At 35.3% G+C, this 24,776-nt stretch overlaps 1 protein-coding gene and 1 non-coding gene across 4 annotated transcripts in view; one reads left to right on the top strand and one right to left on the bottom strand.

Moving 5' to 3' along the window:
• Positions 1 to 189: 189 nt before the first annotated feature.
• SENP5 (SUMO specific peptidase 5) overlaps positions 190 to 24,776 on the bottom strand; it is a 42,597-nt gene continuing 18,010 nt past the window's right edge. For 2 of the 3 annotated variants that reach the window (XM_010959303.3, XM_010959302.3), the window contains exons 3-10: positions 17,786 to 17,891; positions 17,493 to 17,631; positions 17,183 to 17,230; positions 15,058 to 15,135; positions 8,678 to 8,815; positions 5,890 to 5,973; positions 4,355 to 4,405; positions 190 to 3,489 (exon numbers count right to left, since the gene is read on the bottom strand). In XM_010959303.3, coding sequence (XP_010957605.1) covers positions 3,379 to 3,489; positions 4,355 to 4,405; positions 5,890 to 5,973; positions 8,678 to 8,815; positions 15,058 to 15,135; positions 17,183 to 17,230; positions 17,493 to 17,631; positions 17,786 to 17,891 — 755 coding nt within the window. In that variant the 3' untranslated portion in view covers positions 190 to 3,378. The remainder of the gene's footprint in view (positions 3,490 to 4,354; positions 4,406 to 5,889; positions 5,974 to 8,677; positions 8,816 to 15,057; positions 15,136 to 17,182; positions 17,231 to 17,492; positions 17,632 to 17,785; positions 17,892 to 24,776) is intronic. The other variant, XM_045519832.2, reaches the window with a different exon arrangement.
• TRNAA-UGC (transfer RNA alanine (anticodon UGC)) lies at positions 16,489 to 16,560 on the top strand. Its single transcript has one exon. It is a non-coding gene; the product is annotated as a tRNA-Ala (tRNA).

Genomic DNA, 24,776 nt, shown 5'->3' with positions numbered 1-24,776 from the left:
AATAGGTGCAAATGTAGACCATCTCCATCCCTGCAGAGAATGCTACTGGACACTGTTGTTTTAGGGCAGGCTGCTTACAGCCTACACTGGTCACTGTTCATAGATAAGCCTTGTCATGACTAGAATGTCACTGGGAAAAAATTGTTACTCACCAAACAGTTCATGTTATTCAACACGAGAGAACACACATTTATAAAGGTGTTTAGTTTATTTTTCAAAAAAATATTTTTGCTAGAAGGTTTGAGTAATTTTACATGATCACAATCTTTAAATAAATTCTTTTTCTGACCAAAAGGTACCATTTAAGTGGACAGCTTGTCTAGGTCTGCTTAAAGTCCAAATACATTTAGCACTTCTGGTGGTATTCCCTAGGTCATCTTAATTATCTACAGGCTGGGAGGCAGAGCCTAGCACATAAAGTATGCGCTTTATAACTGCTGATTAGTTCAGTTTCATAACAAGCAGAGCAGGTAGTCAGTATATCTAATTCACACTATTAACACACTGGTTCTCGCCTGAAGGGTCTGATCCACCCAGAGCTCCCAGTTATTTCTTCTAACCCAGGGAAGTCATGAACCACAACTACAGAGAGAAAGGGCAGCTCAACTTAGGCTAGTGCTGGCTGTGTCCCTGTTAGGTCTGTTATTGTTTTGTTCCAATTATGAATTCAAGATGACCAGTGTTAATAATATTCAATGATAAGTAGAAAATAAAATGCAAAGCCCAAAAAAAAAAAAAAGACTCAGGGACTACTGGCAGCAACTGCTGCTTTTCCTTTCCTTAAGAGGCTCCCTTCCTTAAGAGAAGGTTGGTTCTCTATGATTTTTGAGAGAATTTAACTAAAAGTTGAACTAAAATCTACACTCACTGCTAAAGATTTAACAAAAGGAAAAAAGCAACTAGACTAGTAAGTTTGCTGACGGAGAGGACTGAGCAGCTTGTTGAAGGCACATCATAAGCAGCTTTCAGTTTGTACAAGGCCTGCCCTCAACCCCAAAAGCATAAGGTCTGCCCACCTTGTGGGCACTCAAGACAATTCAGTGCCAAGCTAGTGACAGTAAAACAATAACTGTCTATACCAACAGCCCAGACTATAATTTCAAAAACGTTGCAAGGAAGCAATTATTGCAAACATCAGGACAAATGCTATTCTAACGTAGGACTTGGCCTAAATAGAAGTTTTATACCTAATTACAAGAAGGAGGAAAACCAACTATGTGTGCTAAAACCAAGTTTTATGAACAGAAACATTTGAACCAGACTTAAAATATTTGACATTTAGGCTGAAGCATGCTGGACGGTGCACCTCAAGGTGCCCTGTGAAACTGGACATAGAGAGAGACCCTAGAGTTGGGACAGCTCACTGTAGGTTCTGCTCATCCTTGCATGCCTCCCTGCTGACAGCATGACCACTCTCAGATTACAGGAAATGGTTAAGTCGAGCTTTGGGCCTTAAGATTCTTGCCAGAACATAATTCTGTCTCTTCTGCATGCGTGGTTCTGTCAGGAAGTGAGATACGGAGCTCTAAAGTATAAGACATTTTTAATTGATAGCTTAGTTACCAAGAAAGAAAACTAGGCAAATATCTTGCATACAGATTTGAAAAATCTCATGTTTGCATAACTATGCCTGAAAACCTCAAGAAGACACCCAACTCACTTTGTCACCTTGACTAATGCTGACACAAACCTACCTGTAGCAGCACAAAATGCCTCTAATCTCAGTCTTTTTAATGAGTTGAAGCACAATAAATACTGACCTGGTTTTGTACTAAGGAGTTTTAGTCTAGGGGACTAGAAAAGTGCTGGGCTGTTTACAATGTAAACACTGGTACTGGTGCTTGGAATGTCTGGGGAAGGAACCCTGCATGTAAACATGTTCTGACGCCACCCTTAATTAGAGCTTTTTAGTTTCAACACCCCACACCTAACTAGGCATAAATCCAAGTATCTTCTGCCATTTACTTGGTATTTTTCTGTATAAGCTACTGAGTTTCTTATATTTGTTTTTCAAAACTGTCCTAGTTCAGAAAAGATAATTGGTTAGTTTAACATGCATCTTTCCTTATTTATATTTTCCAATACTACAAAAAGCTAAAGATGCAAGATCCATTACTTTAATCCTAAGGCAATTAAGGTTGAGGACAGGGCCACTAATGCCTTTCCCCAGAAGATGAGGTTCATGGAAGCAAAAAAAAAAAAAAAGGACCCCTGTGCTGGAATCTCAGGGTTGGTCAAGTGGAGGCCAAATGAGCCCTGCACGTCTCTGAGATCACTAAAGAAATAAGAGGGGGAAAAAGTCAAAACATTTGCTGTACTCCTGGCAGAATCAAGTCTTCCTAATTACCTTTCTTGTTTTCCCCTTCCCATCCACCTGCAAAAGACATGAAGTCAATCTTCGGTTTTGAATGTCTATATTTTAAATATCCTTGAAATAGAAAGATATTTGGCAAATCTTAATTTCTTCCATAAAGGAAACAATACAAGGAAAGTGACAACTTGTAAATTACTCTTAGAAAGGCTGGGTTCTCATTTGTTTGACAACTAGTTTGACAGATTTTTTTTTTAATGGGTCAAAAACAAGAAATCCACGGAATTCAGCCTTCCAGCAAAAGCCTTTATAAGATTAAAGCATTTATTATTGTTCTTTTTAAAACCAGGATTGAAATCTCTCTTGTGTGAAGATTGACTGGACCCCCAAGGTCACTGTCTTTTTCTCATACCTTAATCAACTCTTCCCACAGCAGGTACTGCGCTTACAAGTGTGCCTACGTAAACACTCCAGTCAGTTTATGGCCACTTCCTTTTCACCCTTCAAAAGGAAAGCGACTCTCCTGGAGAGGGAAGTCAGTGAAAGGTCCTGCTGGTAAAGACAAAACGACTGGCTTTGTCAAAACCCCTCCTAGCTACTCTTTATGCCCCAGGGAACATCTACTATTCTCAGTTATGTTGTATCAAAAACATCCTGCATTTTTAGGTTCTGGAACTAAAATTTGAACCTGTATTCAGTTCACATCTAGCTAAGTTTCAAAAGCTGCACCAAATCTACTAGGCGTTTTTTTTTGTTGTTTTTTTTTTTAATACTCTGCACTGCATGCTCTGTCTATATGCATGCGTTTGGATAATAAATATTAAATATGGGGGAGGGGAGAGACACACAGAATCCATAAAATTAAAAATGAAACCAAACTGAACATTAAAAAATAGTACATGGTAGCTGGAGAAATGAATAAGGGCAAAAAATAAATTTGAGGTAACAAGAGTGGCCCAACACCACTGATCTGAAATATCTGTAAAAATTCAAATAAGTGTTTGGAGATTCAAGTAACAAACCATCTGCTCCAACTTGGTCAGACTTCCCAGAGTCCCTGCTGAGTTTCAGTCCATGAGCCGGCACTCACACAGCTCCTTGTAAATCCTCTTCCGCACTCGGGGCATGTCTTCTTGAGAAAACTGGAAAGGCTGCTCTAAGGCGAGGCACTTGCAGTACTGCAAAGGTCCCAGAAACACTTAAGTGGCATGTGGAGTTAGTACCAGCCCAGTGTACTTTACCAGATGCAGATCTCATAGAATAGGCTCTTAGGTGAATGTCAAAGTCTGTTTAAACTTGTTGTAATTCACATTGTTTTAAAACATTTACCTCCAAATTTTGGTCTATTTCCAGGCAAGGATATGGCCTGGGATTCTCCCTCCCTCCTCACTCAATATTGTGAAAAGGGGGCTCTGATTTTTCTCAAGATGCAATCTGCTGAGAATGCAGCTAGACTTAACATGGCCGTTTAAACTTGAATTTGTTCACAAACCCCAGATATTCATTAGTCATATGAATAAGCACATCTTCCAAGATCTTTGCAGTCTCTAAATTCATGGATGACAAACTAATTCCCTTCATAAATGTAATGTGTAACACATTTTTCAGTAGCCCTTTGGGACTACTAAGGGAACCTACAGCATGAGAAAAGCACAGTATCTGAATGTGGCACTTGTTTAAAATCTAATTAGTTTTTACTCTGTGGTTAAAGACCACCTGCTAATGGCTAGAAAAAAAAGTTAATTCTGCAGATGCCAAGGGTCTATGATATGGTCAAATTCAGTCAGTCTCCAATGTGGCTTACTAATAACCTCTAAGACACAGATGATACCAATTATTCATCTTCAGCCTTAGAAGATTGTTCTTCCTAGTGGTAATATTTGAAAATGCAGAAATGACTGCTTCCCAGCAACAAAGGAAGAGAGGGAGGAAACATACTCGGTTACTTGTACCTAGTACCATGTACACATCACAGGGATTTCACTTCTAAGCCCAACAAATTTAATTTACACATTGTAAATAGTGAAAAGGGTATTTCTTTACCTGGAGCACAAATACTCCACAGTCACTGTCATTTTTCTGTTGTGGAATACACTAAAGGGAAAAACAAAATGATCATTAAAGTAAGTCCAAGTATTCCTCTTCAGATAAGAAAAGCTGTTTTTATGGAAAAATGAGCAAGAGACGGGAAACCCATCTGTATCCAGGACAGCTGGTGGATACTTCTGGTATTTAAAGTGTTTGAGGCATCTGACCACATGAAAAGACCACAACTTACAGAACATTTTGTCTAAATATGAGAAATGGGAAATCAAAATCCTATTTTAAAACTTCCATTTGAATAATCAGTTTTGCTATCAACTTACTGACAATGGAATCAAAATGGATTTGTGGATGAGAGAATGCACGCCCAGACTCTGAATACTCAAGACAGTAACAATCCTGCTTGGCAGTCTTCACTTTTTTATCACACGTGACACAACTCTGTCCTGTTCTTTTAAAGAAATCGTAAAGGTAAGCAGTTACATTTTCCAAAGTACTGGTTACTGCATTCTGCCTCAGGTGGTAGGCATATTGGGATATGACAGATCCTGACTGAATTTAGGAGAAAACCTGAATATGACAGGTGGGTAAATTCAGAAAATTTACAAGTTCAATTCTGCTTTGAACTAACATGGCAGGTTATTTAAAACACAAAACCAAAGTTTAAAAGTTAGCGTTTAGTTCAGTTCAAGGATGAACAAATAAACCTTGTCCCTTTGGGTCTGGGTTAAAGGTTTATTTCAAGACTCTGCCTCTTTAACGCTGTGTCAATGATCCAGATAGATCTAAGTTCAAGGACCCGACTGCCAGTAGTTTTGATGGCCTTTGAGGAAGGTCACACCTAGACTGCAGTTTTCTCATCTATAGTAGAATAAAGAGGATTCTTATCCCTGAATGACTTGCCTGCCTCATAGACTGTAAGGATCAAATGAGATAATACATGCAAAAACATTTTGAAAACAAAGTAGTGACCATAATGTAAGACACTGGTATTTGCGACAAGGTTGAGAGGCTAGGTCTGCTGCTCTGCCCCACATACAGCTTATTTAATATCTATAGCCAAACACAGTGTTGCTTCTAGACTGTGTTCAGACTGAAGCACTCATACCACTGTCTTCCCCAAATGCCTGGAAAGTAGCCCAGAGCACTTGCTCCCTTAGTGAATCCAAAGACTCATTACAGTATTTCTCTGGGTCTGTATGAGTCATTCAGAAATAAAGAGCCATGAGGCAAGAGGCAGGTACCAACAAAAAATTTTTCTTTTTTTTTTTTTTTTTCAATAGGGCAGCCATATCATTAGCAGCTGCCCTTGGGATGAAATGACTGAATTTACTTGTTTCCAGCAAGCAGTGAGAAATTGGGCAGCCAGATGATGAATACTGAACTGAGATTTATTCTGAGCTACCTCCCTGCAGCCTCCAGACTCTCTGTTGGCATCTTCGTGACCACTCTTCAAATGCTTTTAAAGACACCCACCCCTTAGATAATTCCATCCCCTTGACATGCCTGGGTTTTCATTTTTATCACATACTTACCTTTGTAACAGCAGTCTGCCAACCCTGAAGAAATTCAGGTCTATTTTTTTCTCTGGCTTCAGTCAGCAAATACTTTCTTATATTCTGGTTAAAAAGAAACCACAACACAGATGCTGTGTTCCATCAGTTGGTGAAAAATGGAACCTGCCCACAGCAGACAGAAGCAAAGGAGGAGGCTGTGGCCCCACCATTGGGCAGAGAATGCATTAAAGAGTTTAAAGCTAGAACTTGATTTCAGACCTTTACACTTTATAGTGTGAAGGACTCAGACCTCCTGTACTCAGGTATGCACTCAGACTGTAGACAATGGTATATGGTTTAATTAGAACTTTTTATGAGATGGTCGGCTTTTTGTAGCAGTAAGTCAAGTTGCTGAATTTGAAGCTTAAATAAATACTGGCAAAACAAAAAGTCTTAACTACTGCCAATGCTCAACAGAGGGAAGGAACCCATGGCAGAAATCATTAATAATGAAAACTAAGTTAAAAAAAAAAAACACTGTAGCCTTAGATATAGTCTATATTTGTGAGGGCTGCAGGTTAAAAGTATTATTCAGTTTCTAGTAAGTTACACTTAACCCATTCTGGATACTAAATACAGTCAAGTCCACTGCTGGAACCTCTACCAAGGTAACTAAAGCCTATTAGAGTTTCAAAATTTCCTTTATGCCTTCTACCTCTTTGTGCATATCCTTCTCTGCCTATCTTTTCTAAGGGTTATGTCAAAGGTCACATGAATGAAATTAACTCCTCTGAAGGTGGAGTAGATGTATGTACGTGTATATACACATGGGTTTGTATGGGTATGTACATTCATACATATATATGTCTGCATATATTATTTTCTTTCCACGTACCGTATCATTCTGCAACTTTCTTTTTCAAAATCAGTAGTCTTGGAGATCCCTCCATGTTAGGACATGTAGATCTATATTCTTTTTAACTGCTATGGTTGGTTCAACAGTGTGAATATACTACAGTGTATGTATTTAGCTATTCTGCTGGTAGAGTTAAATTTAGGTGGTTTTGATTTTTCACTATTATCAGTAATGCTGCAATGAACATCCTGCTGTGTGCCCCATCCCTGTGCTGCAAATACAAGCATTTTCATTGAGTGGATACCAAGAAACAGAACTAGAATGTAAAAGGATATGCATCTTTTTACTTTATAAGGCACTTAAAACTGATTAGGAATTGCAGCTGTTCCCCAAGTGGCTGTATTAATGTATATACTCCACCAGAAAATACAAGAATAACTATTTCCTTATACCCACCTTAATATCATCAAACTTTTGCAAACTTTTCCTTATACCCACTTTAATACCATCAAACTTTTCCTAAAAAAATTCTGAGGAAGTATTCATTTGCATTTCCCTTAATTCTGGTGAGGCTGAGCATCCCTCCATGTGTTTAACAGATATATGCATTTTTCCTAAAAATTACTTATTTTATCCTCTGTCCATTTCTATTAGATCCTTATTTTTCTTATTCATTTGTAGGTGTTCTTTATATATTTTTGATAGGGACTATCTATTATATATGTCACAAACATTTTCTCCAAGTCTGTCCCTTTTAACTTTATGACATAACAGAAGTTTTAAATTATGAGATGGTCAAATTTATCAGTCTGTCCCTTTGTCTTTTGCTTTTTGGTTCTGTATAAGAAGGCCTTCCCTACTCTTAAAGCATAAAATCTATATTTTAGTCTAATTTTATAGTTTTGTGTATTATATTTAGGTCATTATTCTATCTGGAATTTGTTCTTATAAACAGTATGAAGTAGGATCTATATCTAACTTTTCCAAATAGCTGATTTTCCCAATGGCATATATTGAATAGCCTGTACTTTCCCAACTTTATCATATACAAAGTTCCTACATATACATGAATTACTTCTAGATTCTCTATGCTTTTCCACCAATCTACATGTCTATTCCAAAGCCAATACAAGTATAATAGTTTCAATTATTAAAACTTTGTGATATGGTTTGACAAGTATTCCTTTAGTTTTATTCTACTTTAAAACTATTTTAGCTGTTCATTCACATGAATTCTGCAATTTGAATTCTAGAATGAGCTTATCAGGTTTCATTCAAAATCCTGTTGGGAAATTGATTAGGACAGAAATTGGTTTATATTAGTTTGGGGAGAATTAATGTCCTTCCAATATTGAGTCTGCCTATCTTTCCATCTATTCAGATTTCCTTTAAATACTTCAAGAGTTTTCATCTCAAAGAATGTCCCCAATTTTGCTAGGGTATATTCCTGGATAATTCACATCTTGGTTGCTTTTGAAAATGGAATCTTTCTGTTTTCAGTTACATTTTCTAACTGGTTCTTGCTAGTGCAGGAAAATCAGGAAACATATACTGATTTTTTTTGCTTTATATCCCACCATCTTGTTGAACTCTTTTAGTTGAATTCTAATACTGCCAGCTGATTCTCATTCTACAGAAGTTATTTTGAAGATACAAGCCAATTTTGGCTCTAAGAGAAACCAAAGAAAATGACTTCTATCCACGTTCAAAATGTAGTTTTAAGGGAAAGAAAAGAACAAAAATCTGACAGAATCCAAACAGCATGTATCTCAGAGAAGGATCCAGATCATAGACCACTACCTCTTCCCACCTGGAGATTCCTCTTGTAGTCCTTTTCTCTGCCAACATTTTGGCATGACATGACAGAAACTGATCATCCATGGTACTGACTTATGCTGTTCTGTCCAGAGCTAAGATACCATTTGGTTAATCACAAGATAAATGGAAAAAAAGTGCAGTATATTAACTTACCTCTACACAAAACTTAAAATGAATGCCTTGGGAATCATAAAATGAAATAATTCGATTGGAGAGTGTCACAGTAATGAGAGACCAGTGGACTTCCAGGTGAATAGGAATCAACAGAAGACTCTTTTTAAACAAATCCACCTGATCAAGAAAAGGGGAAAAAATGGAGTCATCACCACAGGTTTTCAAAACCAGTAACAATAAACAGCAGCTTACATTTACTGACCTTTGACCTACTCAGTCATAAAACTAGGAAGTGATGAAGCCAGAATATGAGCCCAGATCTTAGTCTAAAGCCCTGTTTATAACTACTAAGCTGTAACACATAACAATAAGAAAACTGAAGATACAGAAAGCACTGTTTTTCATTTAACCCGCTAAACCTGTGCTTATCAATTACATAATATGATCTAGCCCCTTATTTTTAAGCTTAACTAATTTTCTTACATACATATTTGACCTAGAATCAATTCTTAATTAGGAAGGAATCATGGTATTAGAAAACAGCACAGCCATCTATTCGCCTTCTATCTTTCCACAGATGTGGTGTAGTAGTTAAGATCATGGGTTCTGAAGTGAGTCTGGTCAAGTTCAAATTGTGGCTCTTTCAGTTATTGACTAGATAACTTTAGCATTTTTCATAGCTTCTTTGTGCTTGATTTCCTCAACTATAAAATATAGATAACAATAGTACCCAGCTTATGAAGTTGGTGAGAGTGATAATACATGTAAAATGCACAAAAGTGTGCTTGGTGCATTATTTGTAGCCAATAAATCTTAGATCATTATTACTACCATGGGTCTCTCAGATGTTGAGTATACTTAATTCTTTATACATCCTTTACATCCTAACTCATCCTTCATATCCTAATACATATTCTTTAAAATCTAGAAATATTCACTGTACCAGTCAAAAACCAAGTTGTGGATTGGATATGAAGTAGTAGGTACTCAATAAACATTCATAAAAGAGTGAATGGATTTCTTTTTTTCAGATGTTTTTTGTATCTTGGTGATTCTTTGGGTTAAAACAATTACAAGGCTATTTTAAACTATAACAGATTCTTAGAAACTATTTCTCAAGCTTTCCTTGCTTTCTTACATTCAGATAATGTCCTGCTCTAGATGAACCTTCTACTAGTCTACATGGCTTTGGTACAAAGCACATTAGCACTTCTGTTTTTTGGTTTCAGCATCCATAAACCTGGGAGGTGAGGTAAACAGAAGGAAATATTAAATAGGACAGACAATTGGTCCTTTCCAACTCAAAAATTCTGAGTATCTAAACCAAGAATCATGTTTAAAATACAGTATTAAATGAGAACAAATTTATATTTTCCTCAAAAAGAAACTTAAATTATAAAAACAATTTAAAAATAAAAATTAGAAAATACAGATGAAAAGATATAGTTAAGTATGTATCTTTCCAGATCTTTTTCTTCTTTTTAATATATTTTCACACACACACACACACACACACAAACACTCACACAACCGTATCCATATAATTAAGAATGATGTGTGTGATTGACTGTATTACTGACCCCAATTATTTGCTGTCTGTCCTCCCTATAAAAGAATTATACACAACTGCCTACTGCCCCTCGCGGTGGGGAGAAAAGCAGTCATATGATTTGCTTTAACCAATGCAATGTAAAGAGAAATGAAGTTATGTCAAGACCAAGCTGAAGCTTCAAGAGCCATCATGTGGCCCTGAGACTGGCATGTCTCTAGATTAGGTGCTGCTCCTTCAGTCTGGGTCCCATTAAAGGAATAAAGAGGAAAAAAACATACGATCATCTCCTTAGACACAGGAAGAGTATTTGGTAAAACGACATCCATCTATGATTAAAAACTCTCAGCAAACCATATATGGGAAGGAACTTCCTTAACCTGATAAAGAACATCTACAAAAAACCTACTGCTGACCTCATAAATAATAGTGAAAAACTGAATGCTTTCCTCCTAAGATTAAGAACAAGGCAAAGGTGTCCTCTCTCATTACTTTTATTCAACAATGTACTAGCCAGTCCTACCCAGTGCAGTAAGCCAAGAAAAAAATGGCATACAGTTTAGAAAGGAAGAATTAAAACTCACTAGCTAGAGCCAGTGAGTGAGTTTGGCAAGTCACAGAATACAAGGTCAATATACAGAAATCTATTGTATTTTTATATACTAACAGCAAACAACTGGAAGATAGTATTTTAAAAATTCTGTTTATAGCAGCTTCAGAAGTAGAAAATTCTTAGGGATACACTTTTAAAAATACATGCAAGATCTGTACACTAGGAATTATGACACGTTGCGGAGAAAAATTAAAGACACAATAAATGGAAAATATACTAAATTTGTGGACTGGAAGGCTTCATATTGTTAAAATGTCCATTCTCCCCAAATGAATATATAGATTAAACACAATCCCAATCATAATCCAGCAAGTTTTTTAAAAACACAGATTGACAAGCTGATTCTAAAATGAATATGAAAATACAAAGGGCCAAGAATTGCCAAAGCAATCTGGAAAAAGGTTAAAGCTGGCCACTTACACCGATTTTAAGACATACTATAAAAATACAGTTATCAAGCCAGTATGGTAAAAACAAAGAGATCAGTGTAAGAGAACATAAAGTTCAGAAATAGACCAACACATATATGGTCAATCGACTTTCTACAAAGATGCCAAAACAATTAAACTGGGAAAGAGAAGCTTTTTCAACAAATGACACTGGATATCCATATGGAGGAGGAAGAAAAAAAAAAAAAAAGAACCTTGATCCCTACTTTATGTCTTACACAAAAATTGAGATGTAGCCGAGATGTAAACCTAGAATTATAAAGCTATTAGAAGAAAACATATAGGGCAAATATTTTTAGACTGGATATGGAAAGAAAGAACTATTAAAAAAAAAAGTATGGTAAATTAGATTCCATCAAAATTAAAAATCTCCATCAGAAGGCATGTTTAAGAAATAAGAAAAGCCACAGACAGAGAAAATAATCACAAAACACAGATCTGACAAAGGACTTATATCCAGAACAACTCAATAATAAGCCTTTCTTTACTACAAACTTTTTTATTTATTAATTTTTTTACTTTTATTTTTTTCCTCATTAACAGAGACACTGGGGGTTGAACCCAGGACCTCATGTATGCCAAGCATGCGTTCTACCTCTGTGCTACACCCCCCACCCTCAAATTTTTCATTCATGTCATTTAACCCATTATTCTATTGAGTTGGTGAGGTCTTTTTCTTATTGATTGTAGAAGCCCTTTATATATTAAGAAATATATGAGCTGTAAATATTTTCCCTAGTTTCCTGTTTGTCTTTTTATGTAAATTTGAATTAATTTGTTTTTCTTTTATACCATCTGAGTTTTAAGCTATACTTAGAATGGAATTTGCTACTCTCAGAGTAGTTTCTAAAAGTTTGTTATGGATTTTCTTAGTACTTTCATTGTGTAAGTTTTGTTGCATTCAAATCCTTGGTCATTCTGTAATTTATCTCAATGTAATCTAATTTAGTGAGTACTTAATTCTTCTATTTTTCATCTTTTAATAATAATGGCATTTATGGCCATTATTTTTTCCTCAAAACAGCTTTATTACGTTCCATAGTTGTTTGGTAAGATGTGTTCCCCTTTCCATCCCTTCCTAGAAAGTTTGTATATAATTTCCTTTTTTATTTTCTTTTAGGTCCAAGGGTTATATCATATGTAAAATTTTGCAGTTAAGGTTTTTTAGTCATCTTTTATTATTTATTTTTAATTTGACTTAATTGTGCTCAAGAAAGTGTGTGTGTAATTTTCTTTGTGGCCAGCTTACATGATCAATTTTTACAAATGTTCCTTAGATGCAGGTATAAATGTATATTTATTCTCTTTTTGAGGGGTATAGAGATCTAGTAAATATCTATTAATCCAAATATGTTAGTTGTATAATTTTTATTTATGATCTTATTTTTTGTCTACTAGATTGTTCAACTATGAGAGGCCTTCCACTATCAAGACCTGTTTATCAAGGTCTCCTTGTTTCTTTAATACTGTTATATCTTCTATGTACAGAAGTTTTATCAGTGTACTTTTCACCTTAAATTCTACCTCATCTGCTGTTAATACTGCTATTCCTTTTTCTGTCTGCCACTTCTTTCTTTTAGTTTGTATTTGCCTTGTACCTCTTCACCTGTCACCTTGTTTTCAAGCTTTCTTTTTTATATTATCTTATGTTTATTTCTTATATACAGCATATAGTTGGATTTTGTGATTTAATCCAGTCTGAGAGGATCCAGAGAATGGAACAATTTAATTCTATTTAATGAAATGACTCATAAATTTATACTTGACTTTATTCCTTCATTCTTATGTTTATTATTCAGATATTATTCCATGAGTATATATTTTTCCATGCTATTTACAGGACATACTTTGTTTTACTGCACTTTGCAGATATTGTGTTTTTATTTTACAAATTGAAGGTTTTTGGCAACCCTGCACTGAGCAAGTCTATTGGTGCCATTTTTCCAACATTTCTTTATTTCATATCTGTGTCACATTTTGGTAGATCTCACAATATTTCAAATTTTTTCATTATTATTATATTTGTTATGGTGATCTGGATCAGTGATCTTTGATACTACTACTATAACTCACCAAAGGCTCAGATGATGGTTAGCATTTTTCAGCAATAAAATACTTCTTAATTAAGGTATGTATGTTATTTTTTCAGACATAATGCTATTGCAAACTTAATACAATACAGTATAAATATAACTTTTACATGCACTGGGAAATCAAAAAATTCGGTGACTTACTTTATTGTGGTGGTCTGGAACCAAACCCATAATAATATTTCTTTTCTCTACTCCATACTATATGTATTTATCTTTCCTCAGCTACATACTACTATATGAGTGTATAATCTTAATTTGACCAGTCCCCTACTAATTAGTTGTCCTCAATTTTTCTAATATAAACACCACCACAGCCCATCCAGTGGCACAAACCCATAACTGGAAGTCATCTTTGACACTTCTTTTTCCTTCATCCTCATAACAAACTCCACCAAGCCTGTTAGTTTTACTTCCTAGATCACACTCATAATTGTGTACATCACTCATCTCTCCTGCTACCATTCTAAAATCTTCAGTGGCCTCCTATTCTACCCACAACAACTTTGCTTCCACAGTCATCCATCATCTTCAGTGCCGCTAGAGCAGACTACAAGTTGGCTATTGTTACCTAGAACCCTTCAAGAGATTCTTACACATTTAGGATAAAATTCAACACATAGACCTTAAGGCCCTACATGTCTCAATCAGACTACTTCATGCCACTCTCTTCTTTGCTCTCTGCATTCCAGCTACACTAGTCTCCCATGCTTCTACCATCATAATATGAAAAAGATCACCACTTACTGTTTACCATGTGCTTAGTAGTTTACATGCATTATCTCATTTAATTCCCATAACAAGGTAAATACCATTAATATTCCTATTTTAAAGATGAGGAAACTGAAGCTTAAAGAAATTAAGTAATTTGCCCAAGGTCTTACAACTGGTAAGTAGCTGAACTAGGCTCTGAACCAGGTCTGACTCCTGAGTTCATTATATCTATTTCCCCAGATTTGCGCCCTTAAACCACATTTCATTTATCTTGGCACTACTGATGACACCTTGCACATATTAGCTACAAAGCAATGCTCAATCAGGTATTCGAACTTTGCAAAAAATTATTTCCACCCACAATGTAAGTCTTACTCTTTTTTTTCCTTTTTCTTTTTTTAAATGAAGGTGCAGGGGATTGAACCCAGGACCTTGTGCATGCTAAGCAGGCACTCTATCCCTGAGCTATTTCCCCTGCCCCAAGACTTACTCTTAATTTCACTAACCCATTCAGTGTAAAAGGCGAAGTTACAATATCTCTAGAACAATGATTGTGGAATTTGAATCTGCTGGTAATTTTTTCCAAAATATCAAAAACAGAATATAAGGTGGCTTTTAAAATGTCTCTGACAAATCAATGAATATAGAGAGAAATTAAGGTTGGAAGGAACCTTAGGGATTACTGTGATTTATCATTTTGTTTTATAAATAAGCAATCTAAAGCCCAAATTAAGTGTCTTTTCCAAGTTGCACAGCAAGCTAATAGCATTGTCAGAACTATTTACTTCCAGCCCAGGCTTTCTGTTATAGCATATTCCAGTCAACTGGGTAGGCTCAAGACTCAAGTGTCTTGTCTTTCAAACAAAAAGATTTAAAAGAAACAATAAAAAACTTACATTAGAGTCTGTTTCTAATTAACATCATATTGGCATTAAAGTTGTCCTTCCACTCAAAGTGGCTTATCATCTGCATTTCAAATTTAGAATAAAAAAGAAATAGAATACCTTTTTAGTCCATCTTTTTACTCCATTATATCCTTTGGTTACCAGCTGTCTATGAAAAAAGCTGTTGAAGAAGTGAACCTAGAAGAGATATCAAATTCAAGCACTCAGATTAAGCTGTACCCAGATTTAACGTCAAAAGAAACGGAAATTTTAAAAATCTCTCAATGTAAGATAAACATAAAAATGAGGAAAAGCTTCTTCTTAAGAATAATGACCAAAATGTATTACTCAGTTCACAGAAGACTTTCAAATTTTCATTAGAATGACCTTACAGCTGTGGGGTGTAGTCAGAAGTGGAATGGGGAAGTAAATAGATTACCTGAATCCAATCATGTAAAAAAGCAACCTGATAAATCTCTTCAAATTAGGTGATAAATTTGAAAGAGGCTATGAAAGAATGAGGTAATAATACCTTGAACTCAAGGGATGTGGATTCCAAAACTAACCCCAACTGAAGGATGTGGATTTGGAGACTCTGTAGTCACAACTATAAAAAGGCCTTAGCGTGATCATTTCTAGCACTGAAAGAATTACTTGGTCATACGGCATCACAGCCTGCATCCTTGGCTTTTTCAAACTTCTGACTTATAAATTAGTATCAGCTCACCTGAGAGTAAACATACTGTGGTCTTAAAGTATTCACTCAGTAACTGACTCTCTTGAGATGGTAAAACTGATCCCTTAGTGCTGAGGTGCTCAGGATGTGTCACCAGACCAGCAGTATCAGCATCACCTGGGAACATGTTAAAATGTAATTCTCAGGCTCCACTCCAGACCTAATAAAGCAGAAACTCTGAGGTGAGGCTGAAGTGAGGCTCAGCAATCTGGTTTCTGACGATTCTGTTACACATTTGTTTTGAGAACCACGCACCTCTACATATCAATAAAAAGGGTGTAGTGATTCTGGCTATCTCTAGAGCAGTGATTCTCAAACTTCGAGGGCTTCAGAATCTGAAAGGCTTGTCAAAACATAGATTGCTGGGCCCTACCTCCAGTTTCTGATTCAGTAGATGTGGGCTAGAGTCCAAAAATCTGCATCCCTAGTAAATTCCCAGGTAATACTGATGCTGCTGGTCTGGGGACTACACTTGGAAAACCACTGCCTTATTAAGTGTCCTTTTAATCCAATGAAGGTTTAGAATTAAATGTAGCAGTTATGAAGGGAAATTATACCCCTGAAATTAATACTTTATATTAAAAATCATCTGTATGTGTTTAGATTTAAACTGATGATTAAGAGAATTAGACATATTAAAGAATCTGACAGACTACCCTCATTTCAATTTAAAATGCATAACAAATTTGTGATTTTTAAGTGGAATGTCAGACATTTTGTCTATATTCATAAAGTAGTGTTGGAATCTGAGATTCATTATATTTGCCTGTCTAAATTATTAGATTTATAAAAGTTTATAAAGTACTTGGAGGGAGGAGGGTATAGCTCAGTGGCAGAGCACGTGCTCTGCATGCACAAGGTCCTGGGTTCAATCCCCAGTACCTACAAGAAGGGAAGGTGGTGGGGGGAGGAGGAAGCGAGGGAGGGAGGGAGGGATCGAGGGAAGACAGACCTTGAAAAAGGAAGAACTTGAAAGGTTTTGCTTGTTGAAATCAAAGGCTGCCCATCAGGGAATTTAAACACTCAGAAAGAAAAATTAACATATTAAATTTTTTAAAAGTTCTGATGCGTAATTAAGGTCTTAAGGGAATTTTAGAGTTTAAGGGGGGTGGTCTGTATTTGAACTATCAAAGACTAATCCAAGAAAAAATGAAAATGAATACTACTTTACTACATTTTTAAAGGGAGTAAGACATTAAGCTAAATTTAAAACCGTAAATCAAATAATCCCTTTTGTGCATCTCCCTACTTAAAAAAAAAGCCTCCTCAAGATATCAAAAAAAATCCACTCCGAAACAAATAAGCAGGAAAACACTGGGATCATGACTTTCTTATGCTGACATGACTTTACAGAACTTATGCCCAACCCTAGCACAAGACAAAGACAAAACCTAATGTTTTCTAAAAATCTAAGAAATATCAAATAATTATATAGTTAAAAAACAAAACAAAACAAAAGTCCTTTAATATACAAGGACCCTCCTGAATTAAGAGAAAATTTTCACTTACTTTTTCTGGGACTGCATCCATTATCAGCTCACCGTACATATTAATGACCTACAAAAAGTCAACATAAAACCAGCTCACTAACCCCTATCCAATTCAGAATGCCCCATTCAGAATGAATAACATATTGATACTGCTAATAGTAATCAAGCCTTTTGGATACTGGGATTAATGAATAAGTCACTTCAGTAAGCAATAAAGAATCCTTGATTCCAAAAGATAATTGTGAGACCAACCCAGAGGTTATCAATTATATTTTATTGTCCAACATCCTCTGCAACTTTTCCACTTTGAGAATCTACAATACACTAACCTGGTCATTCAGCCAATTCTGACCATCCAGGGTTGCCAGATCATCCATATCCAGCATGTGTTTATTGTAGAAGATGCGGAAGTTGCACTTTTGATGTCTGGCCCTATAGTTTGTTATTTCCCTATTGATAAATGGTTTTCTGAAACAAATATTTTGAAAGAAAAGGAAAAAAAAAAAAAACACATAAGTTCAACTCGATTTATTGCTAAGTATCTTTTTCTTTAATCAAGAGAAAAGTCATATATGTCAACAATTTTATTTTCAAGGGCTTAACTTAAGCATCATTAACAAACCTATTTGAAAAGTCTTCATTAAAGACATCTTTTAATCTTCCAAGGACATCTTTTTCACTGAGTGGGACCAAACTGCCATACTTCTTCATAACCTCATCTAGGAATCCTTAAATAAAGGAAGGAAGAAAAATTAAGATGGAAAAGCCATTTTCAGTAAAGTCATTCTCTCTATACTTAACCTATACACAACACTTAATATACATTTAACCAGCACTGCTACATGTATTATACTGTATAAAAAATTTTTAAAGTTATCTTTTTTAAAAAAAGGAAATGGATCAGGCCCTCACCATTCCAATCTAGAAATACTCTAGGTCATGATTTCACATTGGAGTTTTAAGTTACTGATGCATTGTTAGAAAGAGAATGGCTACCTGAAACTAAAGATTGACATTTTTTAGTAGCTTAACCTTGGAGAAGAATCCTTTCTCCTAAAGAGTAAAATCTAAAGGGCTTAATCACCTGGTTAAATATGTCTATCACATTTAGTAACGAAAGAAGTTATCTTTTTAAAAATAACAAGGGAATTAATTGAGATCACTGTCACTGTATTATTTGACAAAGGTGTGTAATTTCACATCTTATTAATAACAAGGGACAAATTCTAAAGCATTTTTAGTAACATACAATTTGACAGTTATTATACTCATGATACTGCGTAACCCTGTGAGGTGAACTTAACTGGATAACAGCTGGTGAGGCACATTTTAAAAGAGGAAACAGAATTAAAGGATGACTTCTTGGTCAGTATATAGGATAGTCTTCAGGTCAATTTAAATATGTATATGCATTTTAATGGCTTCCAAGAGGATCCACTGAAGAAATATACCTAAAAATACCCTAGGAAATAAAACCAGGCCATTACTTCTAAGTAAATATAAAGAAGCTGAGGGAAGGCTTAGAGGTTCAGAGAAGTGTATGACTTAGGCTGTTCACTGATGCTGAGTGGGGAGAGCAACAGTCTGGCTAACCATCAGTCCCACATTTAAGTCCACTGAGTTAAGATGGAAAAAATAAAGACTGTTAGCCACTTATTTTATCTGCCTTCCCTTTAAAAAAATTTTTTTATTAAAGTACAGTCAGTTAAAATGTGTCCATTTCTGGTGTACAGCACAATGTCCCAGTCATGCATATATATACACATATATTCACATCCAGCCCCCTTTCTAACTTGAAGAATGGCCCCTGCTATGCATCAATACAGAATGAACAGGAATAATCACAACAGAGTGACTGGGAATGGAGTGTTTTGTAAGGGAGAGGACAGAGAAAAGTGTGAAAAACCTTTTTTTCCTCCTGTCAGTCTCCCACCAGAGTGGCTCTCAATTTGAAAGGCTTAAGACAAGAGCAAAGGTAGGATGTAGTAAGCAGGAAAAAGGTGCTTGCTTATGTATGGTTCTGGTCTAGGCTTTACGCATAAGGAAAACAGAAAGGGAGTTCTGTGCTCCAGTTTAGCCAGAGTAGGAGGTGAAGATTTGGGACTTCCAAACTAGGAACAGAGCCTATGTTTCCGTGTAGTGTTTACTGTATCATACCTTATAGTTATCCAAGCAGAGCCTTGTGTCTACATGGGAGAATGGACCTCAACAGACGATAAGGAATCCTAACATTTGAGAAACTGCATTTAAGGAATAAATTTTATAAAAAGTAATGCCCCTAATAACAAAAAATTAAACTTTAGGTCCAGCAACCTTAATTGAGACCCTCCAAATATGAAAGCAGTCTCCTCTATCAAAGGGACATGGACTCCAATTCCAAACATGTAACAAGAGTGTCCTCACTAACAATGTTATTTCTGGATGGTAGTATCTGGGGGAGGGGAGGGGGTTAAGTTGTTATATTTTTCCTCTTAATCTATATTTTTGTTTTCATTTTCAGATGATAAACATGGACTCCTAACGCAGTAGAAAGACCCTACCTGATCTTCAAAGAGAACCCTAACGACGTCTCTCTGATGCACACCATTATCTCACTAGGACCAGAAGTAAAACAACAGTTAAAAAGCACTCATAAGACGAGCACTAGCATATCTCATTTCATCCTTTTAACTATCCTATGTGTTAGAAAGCATCCCTACTTTACAAATGGAGACAGGAGGTTAAGTAACTTCCCCAAGGACCCTTAACGAACACACGGCAGAACTAAGATGATTGTAGGTTATGCGACAACAGAAACTGAGCCATTAACTACTATGCTGTGCCACCTCCTAAGCAGGAAATACCTATTATCTTTTCTCTACATAAACAACTTAGTTCTTCACTTTACCTTTCCCTTTTAATATCCGTGGGCCAGAACACAGACTTCTTAAAAAGAGTTAAATTCATTATTCTTTATCCACTTGCTTTTACCAAACCAAGGAACCAAAAAGGAAAAAACATTTGGAACACACAATTTCTTTTACTCCAAAAGTACTAAAATTTCAATATGACCAAGAAACAAAGGATAAAATGTTAGGAAAAAACAAAACAACAACTAGAGTTTGAATTATATTCTATCCTGAAAGTACAAAAAGTAATAATATGAAAAACAAAAACTGAGATGTTATTTTAGAAGTTAAATTACTCATCATGTTAAATCAACTGTAGTGGACAGTTTTTTCTTTAGACAACTGACTTGGGTCACATCCCACCCTATAAGTGGAAAGGTGTTCATTGTGTTGTGCACACAAGAAATGCAGCCATTTGGTTCTCCTAAAACATACAATACACATCAGAAAGGTCCCACCACAAATGACAAAGGTGTAAGATATCGAAGAATAAACTTAAGGAATGTGTAAAACACTACCAAATTTTAGTAAGGGACATAGGTCAATAAATGGAGTAATTGTTTTTTGAACAGGAAAACTCCAGATTGAAATGAATGCAATTTTCCCTAGATTAATCTATTAATATAATGCAATAAATCAAACACCATTGTTCGTTTAATTTAAAAATAAACCCCAAATTCATTGTGCAACAAAAATGTAGGAAATTCCTAGAAATTTTTGGTAAGGATTTTAAGGAAAGAGGTGAATAGGAGCAAGAGAGAAGAGGAGGAGGGCCAAGTCCGTTGAACTATAAAACCAACTACAGTAATTAAAGCACAACAGTGTTATTATGGAGAGAAACCAACTAGAAAGGGATCCAAATGGCAAGCGGCAATCATGGGGAAAAGATGAATTAATCAGTAAACAGTATTAGAATTACTGACTAAACATTTTATTCACAGTTGAAATTCATCTTGGTGTAAAGAATGAGGTGAGGATCCGTCTTTCCTTTTACCAAACAGCTAAATGTAAAAATAACACATTAACAGTCGAGAAGAAAATAGGATTGAATACTCTTATAAACTTGAAATGGGAACAAGCTTTAAGTAGTTTTTTTCCTAACATATGACCATAAACATTTTAAAATAAAATGGCAGTCAATCCGTAATTCCTTTAGAAATTTTTTGCCCTTATGAACATGTATGTCTGAAACATGTAAACAGCAAACTATACTCACTCTTCTTGAAGCCACTTTTTTCCATTCAATACATGAATTTTATTTTTCCTAAGTCAATTCAAAACAATCTAGTAGTCCATTAAGTTGATTTGCCACATTTTAATCAATTCCCTACTGATGACCTTTAATTCATTTAACATTTATGGAATCAAATTAGTACATTTTTATTACTTTTGAGTTTCCCACCATGCTTAAAATGTCTTATCAACATGAGATTTAAAAAAATGGTCTCTTGTGTTGCTTTTTAACAGCTTGAGCTATGATTCATGTACCACAAAATTCACCCTTTTAAAGTTTACAGTTCAGAGATTTCTTTGTATATTTTGAGTTGTACAACCATCACCACTATCTAATTTCAGAACATCTGCATTACCCCACAAAGAATCTCTGCACCTGTTAGCAGTCACTCCTCATTCCTTGCTCTCCCCACCCCCAGGCAACCATTAATCTACTTTTCTATATGCCTACTCTGAACATTTCAAATCAACAGAATCATATAGTATGTAACATTTTATGTCTGATTTCTTTCACTTGGCATGTTTTCAAGGTTCACCCACACTGAAACATATCAGTTCTTCACTCCTTTTTATGGCAGAATAATATCCCATTGTATAGATATACCAAATTTTATTTATCTATTCTTCGGTGGACACTTAGGTAGTTTCCCCTTTTTGGCTATTATGAATAACAATGCTACGAACATTTGTGTTCAAGTTTTTGTGTCTGTTTCTAACTAAATTTTTAATCCATCTGGAATATATTGTGATATAGGAATCTATTTCTTATCCTTCCAAAACAGATAGCTAATCTGAATACAATCTAGATTTTTCTATCCTCCCTCAAATCTTTTAAAGTTGTCTTGTACAAATATAACCCAGTATTATTTTTCTGCAACTTACTGTCACTGCAAAGCATTCAACTTGATTTGAAGGGAGTAACTTTCTGAATTCATATTTCATCAGCTGATGCAGTATTTGATAAAAACATGAAACAAAAAGTAAATTTTAATAAGTAAAATGGGATCTTAATAAATATATAAATACAAAATGAGCATAACATGCAGTTATATTAGAGAAGAGCCAGCATTCAGCATACCATGCAACAATGCTGTCAGTCAGTCAAAGGAGTATCTACCATACTGATTGTCCTATATTGATTCTTATTCTGATTGCTCTATTCATTCTTATTACTCAGGTTTAGTTCTCTTATTTGTTTTGTCTCGTCCATTGTGTTGGCTTTCCTCAGATGTCTGGTGGTAGATGTAGGCTCATCACTACTTGAGTAACTTGCTGGGTGGAGGGAGGGCTGTAATGGACAGGAGCTTTTGCTATGTCTTGGAACTGTTTTCAATGTGGGGATGCTAAGAACCTCCAACACTGTTCTGGAAAGGGTTGTTCTTCATTCTTGTCAGGTGTTACAAGTAATGGAGCAGGGGGAGAGGGAAATGTCCTGTGTCTCCCCACCTATCCTTAGAATTTCAGCGCTGTATGTCAATTATATTTCAGTAAAATTGAGGGGAGGGATTTCAGCTTGATAAGAGATATCCTCTCTGCTGGGATGTGGCACAGGCAGGGAGAGATGCTTTTGTGGAGATTCTCCAACTCCTCAACCTTTTACAATAAGTCTCCCCTTTCCTCCTCACCTCCACTATCTCCAGAAATGGGACACTCCCAGTGTTGCACCATTTTCCTGCACTAATCTTCCTTCTGCTGCTGGGGTTCCTCTCTGGACCCTGTCTCTACTTGCTGCCATGTAGGAGTTTCTGTTTGTGATCCACCAAAACTCTTCTTGTTTTTGACTACAGAGACACACATGTTTTTAACATATTTTCTACAATTTTATAGATTTCATAGGAGAGGAAAAGATTCCATGGGCTTATTTCATCCTCTTAAACCTGGAACTGCTATTGGTTTCTGACAGATATTCTTTACCAAGTGAAGGAAGTTTTCTTTATTTCTAGTTTTCTAAGAGATTTAAACATAAGGGAAACAAGCCTACAGTACTTGCTGAGGTGCCATGGTTTTTCTCCCTTAGCCTATTAAAATAATTACAGTACAGATCATGAACTACGAATTCTATGACAATTCCTATGTCTTCATGTCATGCTGCAGTTTTACTATAGGATATATTCAATTTAATAACTGTTTTTGGAAGTGCTACATCTATATTTATAAGTTAACTGGTATTTGTGGGTAAATGTTAACTTTTTCAGGTTTATGAATCATGGTTCTGCTAACCTCATAGTAGGAAAATCTATCTTCATTCTAGGACAGAATAAACAACAAATTATCTTTTTAAAGATTTCCTAGGACTCTGTATTGTCTTTTTTGTGGGAAAAGCTTTTTTATACATACTTAATAGTTAAGAAAACAAAGTGTTAGAATTGTTTAAACCACTAAGAACTCTCCTAACTCCCCAGAATAAGACATTTATAACACTTTGATATATCTGTCCAGATTTGTCCTATACAAATGCACATCACACGTACATATATGTACTCATCCTACATATGTCCACATATATCTTTTAACAAAACGGCATCCTTCTGTTTTGCAACTTGCTTTTTTGACTTTACATAGACAATGGTTAGTATCAAAATAAAGATTGAATTTTTTCTTTAACAGTTTCATGGTATACTAGTGTCTGGATGTGCTGTAATTTATATGTCCATAGAAACACTTGTTGCTGTCTTCAGTTTTTACTACCAAGACTATACTATACGTAATGTCCCTGTACAAATATATTTGTACTCTTTTATATCTTGGACAAATTACAAGGAAAGGAATGAGCTGAAGACTGATACTGCTCTACTGTCTTCCAAGAATGTTTATACTAACTGACTTCATGGAGGTAGATTTTGACAAGAAGACTTGAAAGCATGATGTAGAAACTTGAAACCATAAAGTAAAGACATATAAATTGTACTATGTAAGAACTGAAGTTTTCTGTTGAGCAAAAATATCAGTTACAAAGTCAGGATACTGAAGGCTTTTACCAAAATTTAATTTAACATCTTTAAAACTATAATGATGCTAAGGAACATGAAGGTAGGAATCAGTGTATCCTGTTTGTTGCTACATTCTTAGAACTAGTACAGTGCCTGGTACATAGGAGCTTTTTATATATTAAATAAAATATAAACAATTCAACAGAAAAATAGGCAAAGGAAAATTATGTACAAATAAAAAATGGCCAACATAGAAAAAGATGTTCAAACTTTAAACCTAAAAACACAAAGAATTAAAACAAAGAATTCTCATGCAATCTATGAGACTAGCAAAGTTTAACAAGTGCAAACTCGTTTAACTTTTCGGAGGGTAACTTAGCAATTAACTTAAAAATTTAAGTGTGAGTATTCTTTTACCATCAATTCTACTACTAGGAATTTAACTTACAGAAACAACTGTATAAGTATAAAGAAGTAATTTCACTGCACCATTGTTTATAGAAGGAAACAACTGGAAGCAACACAAGTGTCCGTCAGTCAAGAATTAAGTAAGTTATGGAAC

Source organism: Camelus bactrianus, chromosome 1 (genome assembly GCF_048773025.1).
Source record: "Camelus bactrianus isolate YW-2024 breed Bactrian camel chromosome 1, ASM4877302v1, whole genome shotgun sequence".
In the NCBI taxonomy this organism is placed as follows: Eukaryota; Metazoa; Chordata; class Mammalia; order Artiodactyla; family Camelidae; genus Camelus; species Camelus bactrianus.
The sequence above is the reverse complement of the archived record's forward strand: the minus strand, read 5'-3'. Positions and strand labels throughout refer to the sequence as shown.